Source organism: Arvicanthis niloticus, chromosome 22 (genome assembly GCF_011762505.2).
Source record: "Arvicanthis niloticus isolate mArvNil1 chromosome 22, mArvNil1.pat.X, whole genome shotgun sequence".
Lineage (NCBI taxonomy): Eukaryota > Metazoa > Chordata > Mammalia > Rodentia > Muridae > Arvicanthis > Arvicanthis niloticus.
The window spans coordinates 29311465-29326461 of record NC_133429.1 but is presented as its reverse complement, the minus strand read 5'-3'; the positions used below and the strand labels follow the sequence as shown (position 1 = coordinate 29326461).

Genomic DNA, 14997 nt, shown 5'->3' with positions numbered 1-14997 from the left:
TATATATACCAATTATGAAATGATAGTCATGACCTATGGTATATAAAGATGCACTGATAATATTAGGTATGATATTGACTTAAATATAATCAGTCTCATTACTAAGACAAGTGATTATTTCAATTATTATGACCTACAATTGTTTCCCAGTTTATATCTGAATAGTTAACTATATCTCAAAGCATATGAGTGTCCTACCTGGGCCCAGCTTCCTTCCTCAGATTCTTTCTGGGTTAGCAGCAGGAAGTGATTAATAAAGCAGGTAAACATAAATTAATTTCAAATTCTACCAGAAGCATAATTTTAATATAGTATGTTAATTATCTTGACATAAGCAGATATGCATATTATACCCATTCAATTTCCCAGATAAAGAACACACAATAGAGTTTTAATCAATTTTAATGTAAATATACATAAAACATATGGGAGGTTATGAGTTTTGAAAAATTTAAACTGGTCATTTATAAATTTATATACATTTTTAAATTTAGTACACACTTATGATTACGTGTTTCAATATATAATTCAGAAAGGTTACAGATTAGAAATTAATGAATTGAAGAAAATAGCTGTATCTTTCTGTTAAAGTTTTTGGAGAAACACATCCAGCAACAGCCAAACAAGAAAACAGAAGAAAGTATGCTACTAAAATGCAATTTGGGATGTGACTCTGCATTGATAATTTTACAGCATTCCATTCTAGATAATCAAAATTTTAAATGAGAATTAAAGTGAAAATAGTTTATAATGAAATGGCTACAGGTAAAATACATGCTGTGCCCAAATTTGATCCTTCCAATTAAGAACAACTTTAAAACATAACATTTTTAAAGCTGGTGACTAGAGTCCTCAAAGTAATTTAAAACTGTGTTTGTAAAACCAAATGAAGATAACACTTCAATAATTTTTTTATAAAAGGCTACATGTAGGATAGTATAGCCCAAGGACCTATATTATCACATTAAAAGTGAAGATTCAATGTAAGTTTTTCTACATCTGGTAAAGATTAATTTAGTAACCATATTCCTTTGACCATTCCCAGTTCTAAGAGGTACTGACTACCAGCATTTCCAGTGTTTCTAAGTTTTACTAAATTATGTATTACTGTTTGTGTACAACAACTCACAGACCCTTAGGATATAAAGCAATAGCAATCTAACACTGTTTCATTTTAAATTGTCAAACAAATTAAAATAAACACTAAACAAAACATCAGTTATCCTTGTGTTTAACTACATAAATACATCCCATCTTTTGCTGTATAGTAAATAAATTTCTCTCCCTCCCTACCCCCCTTCTCTCTCTCAACAGCAAAATAATTTAGTTCAGATTCAAGGTAGATTTGAAGACTAACCGTTTTTGCTGGAGCTGCCAGATTTTCCATTTCTTCATGGGTCACCCAGACATTGCCTGAAGGCTAATGAGGACCCCAAAGGAAATAATGTCATCCATGGAGGGGAACCGTGGTAGGGAAAGAAGGCACCTCTGTCAGTTAACAGCATTACACATAGCAAATTGATTCTTATCTGCACATGCATCATGAGAAGCTAGCTGAAAGCCCCCTTTATTTTTATTAAATGGACTAATTGGATAGAGACATGCTATGATACTCATTTTTGTAATAATTCTTCAAATCTGAATCTCAAATTGCCATGTTAAAACGTCACATTCTAAAAGAACATGACCATCAGGTTCAATTTTGTAAAATGAGCAACTTTGTCTTCTAACATGATGACTCAGTATACCAGGTGGTTATCAAGAGAATTTCACTTCCATATTTTTATTCATCAGCGTCCTAAGAAATGGTAAATTGACTGTCACAGAAGAGCTATAAACCTCCAAGACTGTTTGAAATACAAAATCAGCTTTATCGAGTGGGTTTTTGAATTCAATAAGTTTGCCCTTCCTTTCCTTCATGGAGAAAATAAAAGAACTGAAACATTTTTTTTCTAGATAATGTTCATTTAGTAAAAGGAGTTTCTTAGCCTCACCAATACTAACAAATTCATATTCTTATTGTTCAGAGGTATCTCAGTACCATCTGTCATGGTTTGAATGGGAAATGTCTTCCATGGGTACAAGTGTTTGAAAACTCTATCTCTAAATGGTGACAATGTTTAGGAAGGATGTGGAAACTTTAGGAAGTAAAACCTCAATGGACAACTGAGTCACTGTAGTGGCCATGTTTTGAGGCTTTACAGGCAGGATCCATTTTTGTACATGTGCTTCCTGACTATAGACACAGCTGGTCGGCTTTTGGTTTCTACCACCGTGTTTCCCTTCCTGCTGCCATGTCTTCCCCACCATGATGGCCTGTGTCTCTCTGAAAGACAGAGTAGGACAGAGTCAATTCTTTCTTCCCTAACTTGCTTTTTTTCAGGAACAAAAAGGTAACAAGGATTCCATTATAATATGTTTTTCTTGTGCATGTAAGGTAAGAGCTTTCCCAGTCATACCCATACTATGGCAGAAAATAGAATAGACTGAAATTCTTTTTCTACAATGGACTATTCTTTTAGGAAGTCTCTCCTTTCTTTTGTAACAAAATAATCTTTGGTATTAGCTCTCTCTATACAATACAGTGAATAATTTGAATCAAAAATCTACTTATTAACATAGGAATCATGATATTATTTAAGGTTCCTTCTATTTGAAACCACTTCACATCAAATTTCACAATTTTTTTTTCTAGAAAATCTGTATGCAAAGTCCTCCAAGTCGTGAAACGTTCTAGTTCCTTGTTTTCAAAGGAGCAGCAAATGAAATGCCAAAATATCATGTTAGTCATGGAATTTTCTATAATTTACCTAGTACGATGTTTAAATTTTTTTATAAAAATTAATAATGCATTTTGATATAATTTTAAATAATGATATAGGAAATAAAATAAGTATTATTTTATATAAGAGAAATCTCACAAAATTATGTATCAGTGAATCACACATATTATTCACATACACATACATATATATCCTATATAATGGCATGTACAAACATATTTCTATTATAAAGATTTATATGGTGAAGATTCATAATTCTAATAAATCAGAAAATTTACAGAGGCTAGATGTCATATCTATACACAAAATTACCCAACTTGACAGCTTCAGAATTTATACCAAGCCAATTTTTTCTATAAAATAAAATTACCCTCTTATGAAACACATTTAGAATACAAGAGCTACTCGTGTCATCAAACGTCCCATTAACACTGAATTATGCAGCTTCTCTATTGATTCTGATTCCAAGTAGTGATGATCTTACTTTTCCCTGAGGGTCTTGACCAGTTTGATGTCTTAATCGCTCAGAACCATTTCACAGGTATTCTGAAATTCTGCACTGGTCAGCATGCAAAGTATTCTGGGATTGGCATGATTCTAGAAGCTAGAGTTGTATTTTTATCTGTACTTACAAAATGAACATAATTATAGGAAAATGTGCAAAAATGTGATTGCCATACTTCCAGAAGTAGCATGTTCAGAAGTTGCATTTCATGTGAAGGTATCTTCTTAAAATGCTCTTTTATTAATTATTTTTGTGCATGTGTAGGAGACAGGGTGTGAGTGGGTGTGTTATATGAACATATTTTCAGTGTGTGTGCAGGTGGGAGCACCTGTCTACATCTGCAAAGTTCAGAAAAAGGTGCTGGAAATCATCCTCTATCCCTTCCTGTCATTTCTTGTTGGGGCATGCTCTTTTCCTGAATATAAGGCTTGAGCCTTCTTAGCAAGACTGGAAGCCATCAAGTTCCAATGATTTTTTTCTTTCTGCTCACTTCATTGGTGGAGTTTACAAACATGTATAGGATGCTTGGCTTGTTACCTGATTGCTTGCATCATAATTCATAAACTCATACTATAACATAAACACACTTAAGCATTGAATAATTTCTCCAGCCCATGATGCTTTGAGCTTGAAGAACATTTCTTGCCTTATAACAGTGTGAATGAACCCAAAATGTATCTTCTATACAGTCCTTTCAGGTAAACAGAAGTTGATGTTTGGGGTTATTGTTGCTTGTATCAGATTTTTTTGTTTGTTTGTTTGCAATATCTTATTCTGTATTCTTTCTTGACCTGGGAACTCATTAGGTATTCTAGGCTGATCTCAAACTCTGTTTCCTTAGAGCTGAGATTAAATATATGTACTACCATTCCAGAATAGCTATGGTTTAAGGTCTTACTAAATAATCAAGCCTACATCCAGCAAGTAAATTAATCAATTTACTTTCTTTGTTCTCCCACTATAGAGGACTTAATTCTCATCTAACTGTATGACACTTAGAGGTGCAAGACTGTAGAGAGGAGCAGGACATCTTATCTAGGAAGCTATGAATAACCAAAGGACTCTTGGACATTGAGAACATGGGTAAAGAACATACCAAGAGTATTTTGCACAAGTATGAGGACAAACATCAAAGAATCTGTGGCTCTCTGAGAAGCTCACCACCAAAGCAGTTTATGCTCAATACCCAAATATATGTGATCCACAGAACAAAAACTAACAGCCTTCTTAGCAGCCAGCATCATCTAGCAGGTGATTAATGAAGTCACAAGTGCATCACTAACTACAGTGTTGGAAGCTTAGCCTCCTGTATTGCCACTTTTCAGTAATTTCCCAAAATGATGCCAAAATACCTTTGAATGTCAAATTCTCCATGTTTTAAGCAGAACTGAAATTATATACTTCATAATGGAAAAATAGCAAAAGTTTAAATCATCACATAAGGGCAGACTAGATTAAGGAGGGAAAGATGTTATGGGGCTAGACTTAAGGAAGTACTCATTTTCATTTTAAGGAGGTACTGAGTAACTCCTTAAACTTTGTTTCCCCCCCCCTTTTAAATGAATATGGGGGAATACTTACAGAATGTTATTAAGTGAGACTTGGGAAAAAAATCCTAAAGGATGTTAAGAATTCTGGTCCCTACCTAACTAAATCATCATGGAAAGAGTTGTGACATAAAAATAAACATCACCTTGACTTAAAGAATAACTCATGAAAGTTAATCAGGAGATATAATTAGTTTTCTGACTGTCAAGTCAGAGCCAGACCTCAGAATGTTCCTACAATGTGTCTTTCTCAAAGTAAAATTTGTTAATATCTGGATTATTCTGAAGTACTGTTCCTCTTACAAGTAAATTACAAAGTAAAGTAACTTAAAATTTACAATTTAAATCTTATAGAACTCCAATCTTAAAGATGTGCATGTGTGTGGGCATACAGGTGACCATGCTAATATGTATGCATATGTGTGCAAGACCAAGGTTTACCCTAGGAGTTATCCTCCAATCAGAATGGGTAAGATCAAATCCTTAGGTGACAACACTTGTTGACAAGGATGTGGAGAAAGAGGAACACTCCTCCACTGCTAGTGGGATTGCAAACTGGTACAACTACTCTGGAAATCAATCTGGAGGTTCCTCAGGAAATTGGAAATAGATCTACATGAAAACCCAGTAATACTATTCTTGGGAATATACCCAAAAGATGCTCCACCATGACATAGGGGCACACGTTCTACTATGTTCATAGTGCTCTTGTGTGTGATGGAAACAACCCAGATGTCCCACAACAGAAGAATTGATACAGAAAATGTGGTTCATTTACACAATGGAGTACTACTCAGCTTGTAAGAATGAGGACATTCTGAGTTTTGCAGGCAAATGGATGGAACTAGAGAATATCATCCTGAGTGAGGTAACTCACACGCAAAAGGACATGCATGGCATATACTCACTAATAAGTGGATATTAGCCAAAAAGGTACAGAACATCCATGATACAATCCACAGAACTAAAAAAGATCAACAAGCTGTAAGGCTCAAGTGAGGATGCCTCAGTCCCACTGGGAAGGGAGAAGAAAGCAATCACAAGGGGGGAAGGAGAGAGGGAGGGACCTAGGTGCGAAAGGGGACAGGTGGGGAAGAGGGAAATGATCTGGTATTGGATTGGAGAAAAGGCTGAAGACCTAATGGCCAGCAGAAACAATGGAAACAGGCAACCTCAGGAGGTAGGAGGTTGGGGGAACCCTCCAGAATGTACCAGAGATCTGGGAGGTGAGACACTCTCAGGATTGTAAGGGAGGGACCTTAGATGAAATGCTCTACAGTGGGGAGAGGGAACTTGCAGAGCCCACCTCCGGCAGAAAAAAACAGGCATCAAGTGAGAAAGGGGTTGCCATTCCACAGTCAAAACTCTGATCTATAATTGTTCCTGTTTGAAAGAACTGCAAGAACAAAAATAGAGAGAAGCCTGAGGAAAAGGAGGTCCAGTGACAGATCAAAAGTGGAATCCAGCTCAAGCAGAGGCCCCAAGCCCTGACACTATTACTGAGGCTGTGTCACGCTCACAAAAAGGGACCTATCATGACTGCCCCCCGAAAGACCCAACAAGTAGCTGAAAGAGCCATAAATAGTTAATATCCTCTGTATAACTGAGAAGAATGTTTGACAAAATGATTGTGGGGTGTGTGTGTGCATGTGCGTGTGCGCATGCACACACACACACACACCCACACACACACACACCCCGACAGATGTCCAAACAGAGACCAGAATTAGACCTTCTGTGTCTTTCTTGGTGGTGTTCCACCTCAATGAGGCATGTTCGCTTGAACTAGGAAGTTAGAGGTTTAACTAGGCTTCCTCTTCCACTTTGAATCTCTGCTTCCCAGTACCAGGCTTACAGACAGGCCAACAAACTCACCCAGCTTTTGACATGGGTTTGAGTATTGAAATTGTTATCCTAAAGCTCAAATGTCAAGTACTTTACCCATTCAAAGATTACTCGGATCTGCAATGATGATTCTTTAGATGAAAATTTAGAATAATTACTATGTACCTGATGACAATTTAAGACCTGTGGCAAGCACTGACATTATTATTGTTTAGTCTAGTCAAAGATGAGGTAAGAAATGGGATGATTTTTAAAAGACCCTTAAAGGTACACACAAGTCACTGCATGGTAGAAAACAAAGCTAGATTTTAGGTTATTTAATAGAACATTTTTTTTCAGAGATGCTACATACATAGGTTAATAATGGAAATGTGTGTTGACGAGGTCTTATGATCCTGGGGGTAGAAAGAATCTTGAAGGAACAACAGCAAACAACAAAATTCTTTTGACCCCCAACTCCAGGTAACTTCTGAATGTTGTAAGAATTCTCCATTTTGTCTGCTTTTTTAAAACAACTTAATGTACTTTTATCTTTGATCTGTAATTTAACTTGCTTCTGTGTAAACCTGGGAAGGGTTGCATGTGCTTTAAAAGGACCAGCAGTCTCAACTAACCTGGACCCCAAGATTTCTCATTACAGCAATGAATAAAGCAATGCCACTTTCCTCATCAATTGTATTTTACTCTCTCACGTGTTGTTATATTGTTTAAGATGTGAAGTGGAGAAATCTAGTTCACACTAGATACCCTACATTTATGGGCAAAAAGTTACTCAATAGTGGAATAAAACATTTGAGACTATTATTTCTCAATGACTGTATTTGTCATTATGAATGTTATATTTTTAGTAATATTCTTTTTTATGCTATGTTATGGATACAATCATAAAAGGGATTTATAAATGCGATGCACACCTTGAAGAAGAGGAATCCAACTTGTATTTATAAAACAAGTCATATATGATTGTTTTAAGCATGAAATTTTCCTATCAGTAATAAATTAAGCAGTGCATCTTCAGAAACCTGTGATGCTTTGGGGGTAATCCCAAGAAGATGCCGGATTAAAAAGAAAAGGAGATTCTGAGAAACAGCAAGCTTTGGGGTCTTTTAGCTAGGGAGGAAAATCTGAACAATCATCTAAATTCTAGCACCAACGTCTTTCTTGGTTGCAGCTTTCAAGTCTGATAGGAGTCAGAGCTCCTCAACTGAAAACCCGATTAAAAGTAGCAGTGAGGTTAATGAGGATCTAGCTGCATCTCTTTAAAATAATTTATGCTGACATTGAAATGTGCCTTGTCACATTTTGCTCTGTGGGGTTAGACAGCTGTGTGGTCAGCATCAGGGGAAGGAGGGGCGCGCATTAACTCACAGTACGGGATGTGGGAGGAGCTGAAGGGCTGGTGAGGGAAACCATCTCCTGGATGGCTAGTCTGAGCTTTAAGCGATGCAGAGGGTTGCTGATTCCAATCTCCCTCTGGATTTCAGTGTCCGATAAAGCTGACATGATGGCACCGCTCTTCACGTTGGCTCTGCATGCTGCCACGTACCAGGCAGGCATGCCCAGCCAGAGCTGTTGTATTGGGAAAAAAAAAGAGTACAGAGTTTAGAATAACCGTGGTGCTTTATGTGTGATGGTTGAATCTTCCTTACAACATCAACATTCTATTTTTCTTGAATGAGGATCCATTGGATCACCTGATTCGCAGACTTTCCTTCATACCTATGCCCTCTCTAACCCCGCTCACCAGCCTTCTATTTCATATGCTAGTTGCACCATCAAAAGCTGAGCCAAGCTCTTAGTGACCGGGAGAGCTCTAAGGTCTGCCCTGCGCAGAACAGTAGACAACGTGGACTTCAACCATTCCCCAAGCTTCTGAATAAAGTGTTTCAGCAACAACAACAACAACAAAGCTGAGCCAAAACTTTCTTTCTTTAGTTGCTTTAGTTACTTTTTTTTTTCACACCAACTGGAAAGCTAACACATTATTTAGTGTCTTTTGCATCTTCAGGGTGTTCAAGGTTATCTTTGATATGTAAATTTATTTGCTGTCTACAACTCCCTGAGATAAATTTTATTAATTCTGACTATATATATATATATATATATATATATATATATATATATATATACATAAAGACACTGAGTATATGTTCCAAACAACATTTAGGTAGGCATTCATTTGAAATTAAAACATAGTTTTATTGCTAAACTGGACAGGCATCAAATTTCTCCTACACGTAATGAAAGGAACAGCTATCTATAAATTCCACTGGGTAAGTGGTTTGGACCCTCTTTAATAATTACATTATAATTCTCCTTTTAAATTCTGGGTGCAGAGACAGTTTGTCTGTCATGAATTGAGACATGGTCCATTATTGCTTGCCTTGTGATTGTGACCAAAGCATAAACTTTAGCCAAACCAAATTTTCTACTCAAATACTTATATCTGACCCATCAAACTAGTGAGATATTGTATCCATGTTTGAGGATAATTTATTATGCAAGGGTAGATAACTAATACAGACATCCTTTCTTTCTGTATAGCTTACAAAATAATAAGTCTATAGTGGGAAAGAGACAATGAACAGAATCCCAAATCTGAATCAAAGTGGCTTGGGTCATAGCTAAAATCAAACACAGGATATGAAGATGTAGTATAAGAATTATATAATCCATGTTGTGTTCCAGAAGAGGAAGCACCAAGGGATCAGCCTCATATTGACAAGGACACTTGAGGTGACAGACGATCAACAATCTTTCTTGCTTCATAGAGTCAAACTTTTCAAGATAACTCAGCATCATATTACTTCTATGTTTCCTAATAATTTCCTAGTTTCCTAGTTGTCTTCTAAGGTGCTTGAATTTCCACTCTGGTTAATACTACATAAATATTATTTATTAATTTTTACATGTGTCATCTGTGATGAGACATTATAGAGTTTTGATGTAGACAATTTATGTGGAAAGCAGTAGACTCCCTCCCAGTCTACATTTTTTTTTATAGACAGTCCAGACAAGGATGAGGGAAAGAGCCTAAGAGTTATGGGCACCCATTCACAGGCTCAGCATGCCTGTTCTCTTTACTTATTCCATTTGTCAGTTGAGTCACATTAGGAAATGCATTTGAGCAATTTCTGCACCCAGGATAGGTTTAATTAGCTCTGGTTCCACTGGCTGTCATTTCTTAGCACCTTAGTGTCAGTAAATCTGTTTTATTTTTTTCTGAAGGATTTGCTCATCTCTTACTAAAATAGCAACCAAGTCTCTGTCAAAACATAGCTCATTATACTGCAATAGCACCTGCACAAGAAATACCTTTGTTGAGGTAAGATTTCTTAAACTGTTTGTCTAGTAGTTACTTCAGCAATTGATTGCTTTTAAGAAATATAACAAAAGTGAAACACAGGTTTATTTCAGTCAGTCCAAGAAAAACAATCTAAAAGGCATATTTTTATATCTACCCATCTAAGAGAAGAGTTTTGAAGCAAAGTAAGCTTTAGTTTAACTTCGCTGACTATTTGCTTAGGTCTGAATTTAGTAGAGTAATAATGGTAAGTTATTTTATAACCCCTGATTATTTCAATGTACTCTATTTCTTGGAGGCAGGACAAACCTCAATGGTGTCCTTTGACATCAGGTATACTAGGGGCTGTGAAGGGAGAACTGAATTCAAATGTCAAGCAATACTATTGATGTGCTACATGGAGCCAACCTGGGGTCCAACATGCCTCTTGTGGTTGTCAGAATGCTGTCCTCCATGCAGGTCAAATATTTCCCTATTATCTATAACATTGTATTGTAGAGGAAACACTAAATGCTGTTCTTGTTATATCAAACTAAATTTAATTAATTGATTAATAAATCTATTTAATAATTATAAAGTAACATGAATGTTCAAGTGATTTAGACAAAGGATGATACATAGTCTTCTGCTTATTCATAGATGTCTAGACTTAGACAATATATAGCCATTTTCAAAATAAATTATACTCTAAGGAAGAGCATATTAGACAGTTCATCAGTATTTATTTCAGCGTGAGAAGAAGTGTTTGTATGTTTGTTTCTTACTGATGATAGGTAATAGACAGGTGCTGTTATTTCCTCAAAACCTCCAAATCATGTCAGTAATTATTTCTTCTCCTATGCATCAAGCATAGTACACATCAAGCAGACTGGATGTGGGTATACTTCTCTTTGCACTATTGCATACCTTTTTCTGTTCCAACACAAAAATAATCAGTCCTCTCTCACTGCTGACAAGTCTGTAGACATACATGTGTTTCCTTTATGGGAAGTTCTAGGACACTGAAGCTGTGGTCTCAGAAATCACTTTTTACATGTCTGTAAACAGCCAGATTACCAACGATTGACTTAGGTTTTGCTTACCTCCAGCCATGCAACCACTGTTGGTCCATCCCACTGGGCAAAGGGTAATCCTTTTCTACGAGCTTCTTCAAGAAGTTCATGCCTGAAGTACAGCAAAGATCACTAGTTAGGTAATATGGAAAAGATGCCTGTGGTTGTTTTGAAACCACAGTAAGCTCTTACAAGTATTTAATGAGGAGGAATACAGAATGGAGGAATTCCTTTTTGCTTCGAATCATATGGAAATTCCCTTTTGATTTCACTGAGTGAAACATTAGTATTTAAAAATAAATTTCTCCAACATTGATTCACAAAGATTTAAACAGTATTAACCAACTAAGCTGAGAGTATTATCAGCCAATATATTTTGTTTAATCAAGGGTACATGTCACATATTCATATGTAATCATGCGTTCTAAGATCTAAATCTATCTTCTATCTGCCTTTTCCATTCCTCACTCTCTTAGTGGTGGAGGCAAAGCTTGTATGTTGAGACATACCACCTGTGGTGGTTTTAGTCAGTTCTCACGATATTTACATTAAATATGACCCCTGAGACAACATTCTATTTTAGAAGTTAGTTCCTTCTCCTGATTGTTTTGAAGTTTTGAACAAAAGCTAATGAATTGGAACCTCTGCCTATATAAAGGCCACCACCTCAAGCTTTTGCTGGTATATATTTAAATACAACACCTATTGTTTTAAAGAAAAAAAAATGTACAGTAAGATAAAAGTCAATAGCAGTGAAGCTTATGCCAAACTAAAAAGAAAGCTAGAATCTCTGGACTTGGGGAGCACAAAATAAGGCATGCTTTTAAGGCAAAAACAAAATACTGTAAAATAAACCTTGCCATCAATGTCTACAGTTTAAGTCTTCTAAATGAATGAGCTGCAGTGAAATCTTGGGGAGCCCCCAAGCTCCCACACTTACTTCTAAAGCTATTCACTTACTGACTCTTTGAGGTCTTGATTTCTCAAGGACAGCTGAAAACTCAGGCCATACTTGAGGACTGCACCAATATAAATTGATTTCCTTCACTAGGAAGCAATGCAAAGTGTATAATTCACCAGAGATTTTTAATTCCTAATCGCTAATATTCCCTAATGAAAGGCTAATACATTAGTGAAAGTATATGCTTCTTTCTGATAACTATAACCTTTATGTATACATGAATTCATTGCACCCTAAGAATTTAGAATTAACACCCATGTTTAAAATCAGCTTAAGATAATTTACAATTGAAATAGTGGAATCTATTTGTATGTAATCTCAAACTATTATACTTATCTGGGGATATAGTGAGAAGTATATTTTCTGTACCTCCATATGCATACTTAGGCATGCAAAAATAAAAATGTAGTATAGTAATTGTTTTATTTTTAATGTATGTCTTTTGTGTTAACAAATATATCATGGATCTCATGTATAAACTCCCCCCAAAAAGCATGTATCTATTTCCAATTACTAATATTTACTTAGTATTGAAGATTCATATATTAAAATACGTGAGAGAAGGCCTTTAGGTACAAGATATATTGTTCTTTTCAATAGACATTTTAAAAATCCATGGAAACCTAGTAAGGTATAAAGAAAAAGTTGAAGGTATTAATAACTTAAAAGACAAATAAGTTAACTGCAGTTTGGGCTGAGGAGACAGCAAGGACAAGTTCTGCATAGAAACTATTCTTCAGTTAAAAATGTGTTTGGAGACATGGATACTCTGAATCTACAGTGGAAAGCACAAGCATTCTCAAATGTAGCCTCGATCCCATCATCCAATTCCCTTGGGCTTCCCAGTGACACCTTGCTCAAAGTCTGTTTCCAGCAAGTTAGTCTTCCTGTGACAGATATATTTATAGAAGTGGGGTGAGGTATCAACTGTCCTGTGTTGTGCACATGCTACAAGCTGAGACTTGTGCTCAGTGAGGTGAGTAGAAATATGGATGTGATTTTCAAGAGAATGCTTGCTAGACACAGCAAATGCACAGAAAGCATCCAAATATATACCATGCACAGATAGCAGCTTAAACTTGTGAACACACATCCTGACCCAAACAATTTTGCTTATTAATGACTGCAAATGTCTAACTGAATGCCAGACACCATTCATATCTTAGTGTGTCTTCAAATAATTGTGTTCCATAATGTTTTAATTTTGCTTATGTGGATTTTGATTGTTTTAGTACAAAGACATTTAGATTTTACATCTAAAGAGTGCTAGCGTTGTTGTGTCTTGTGTCCCTTTGACTATTTCTTTTCTCTCAGAATAGGAGTGGCTTTAGGTGAGTTCAAGCCTTTGATCTGGTTTGAAGTCACTAATAAAACTGTAATTATAATGCTATTCATGTGCTGAGAAGTTCTATTCTCTTTATGAATAGAAAATATGGCATGATTGTGTTGTAACAGACAGAACAATCTAGACCCTAAGAAATCCTTGGTTTCACTTAAATCACAACCTGGAAAACAAATCTTCAGTAGGGTAACTCAAAGAGTGAGACAAAGATGCCAAATATGTCCTAGATATCCAGTTGCTATGACTGAATCCAAAACAATGAGTTTAATGTCATGAATTTGAGACTATAGAAGTGACTGACTTGAATTTTACCTGAATTCACACAATGGGAGAATAATGCCAGACTACCTTAACATTAACACAAGGGTTGTATGAGTTATATTTAACTAGTCAAACATGGTGATTTGTGAGAAAAATCAATGCTGCAGAGGTAACATGGGCAATGGTAAATTTGTTGATCTACTGATAAATATTAAGGAGGTTCACTGAACACATGGAGGATGAGTGGGTTTTTTTTTCTGTTTTTTTTTTTTTTTAAATTGGATATTTTATTTATTTACATTTCAGATGTTATCCTTTTTCCACATTTCCCTCATCAGACACCCCATCCCATCTCCCCTCCTCCTGCTTCTATGCGGGTGTGCCCCCACCCACCAACCCACCCACCCACTCCAACCTCCTAACCCTCGAATTCCTCCACAATGGGGCACCCAGCCTTCACTGGACCAAGCATCTACTCTCCTACCTATGCCCGACAAGGGCAGAGGATGAGTGTTCTTAAGGGAAGTTTCTGTTCAATGTCAGAAAAATAGTGAATGCCCAAACTCTTCATAAAAACAGACAAATCAGTTTGTCTGATGCAAAATGCAACTGATTTGGAAACTACTATATTTGTGTATGCCTGCTTTCACAAAAAGCATTTGAGAGTTAGAAATAGAAAGATCATACATTTATGAGCTCTCCCTGCCTTCCTCACGATTATCTAATGAGCTTGTCTCAAGAAATCAGCAGCTCAGATTGTAATTCAGTAGTGGAAAACTTGTCTTGCATGTACAGGGCTCTGATGTGGATTTCCAGGACCAAAATGAAATAAAACACAAGCTGATTGGAAGCAAACAATATTGATGATGCCTGAACAACTCACAGTTATATATTACAGAGTGCTTTCTCCCCTTAACTGGAATTCAGCCTTTTAAATAGCAAGCCTCAGTTCCAGAATGAGTGTATGACCATTTCATCTGGAAATACTTCACTTTGCAAACTACTCTCTTTCCTCTTTGGGCTAAAAATCATTTCTGTTTTCCTTTCCTATCCAGAGAATATAGTGTTTAATCATTCTTTCCCCAAGGAATCTGTGCACATCATTGTAGGTATGAGCATAAATCTTAGTTCCCAGATTTAGAGTAGATTTTCAAAGACATTGACTGATCTTTCTTTCCAGGGAGGTAACATGCACAGACTTGTCATTGTCTGTGTGAAAATCCAAAAAAAAAAAAAAAAAAAAAAAAAAGTAGTGGACAAATACATCAGGAGTTTGTTTTGAATGCATAAAACTCTCAAGTCATTCTGTAATCTTAAGAAAAGGGTTCTCATCTTCAGTAAAGAATGTACTTAATCCTTTAAGGTCCTGGGACTCTTGCCATCAGTGACATATTTTT

At 36.1% G+C, this 14997-nt stretch overlaps 1 protein-coding gene across 29 annotated transcripts in view; it reads right to left on the bottom strand.

Moving 5' to 3' along the window:
- Positions 1-14997, bottom strand: part of Ppfia2 (PPFI scaffold protein A2) — a 436080-nt gene that overhangs the window by 22981 nt on the left and 398102 nt on the right. For 27 of the 29 annotated variants that reach the window (XM_076920120.1, XM_076920126.1, XM_076920131.1 and 24 more), the window contains 4 exons: positions 11067-11148; positions 8049-8249; positions 1358-1420; positions 199-228 (listed from right to left, as the gene is read on the bottom strand). In XM_076920120.1, coding sequence (XP_076776235.1) covers positions 199-228; positions 1358-1420; positions 8049-8249; positions 11067-11148 — 376 coding nt within the window. The remainder of the gene's footprint in view (positions 1-198; positions 229-1357; positions 1421-8048; positions 8250-11066; positions 11149-14997) is intronic. The other 2 variants (XM_076920127.1, XM_076920130.1) reach the window with 1 other exon arrangement.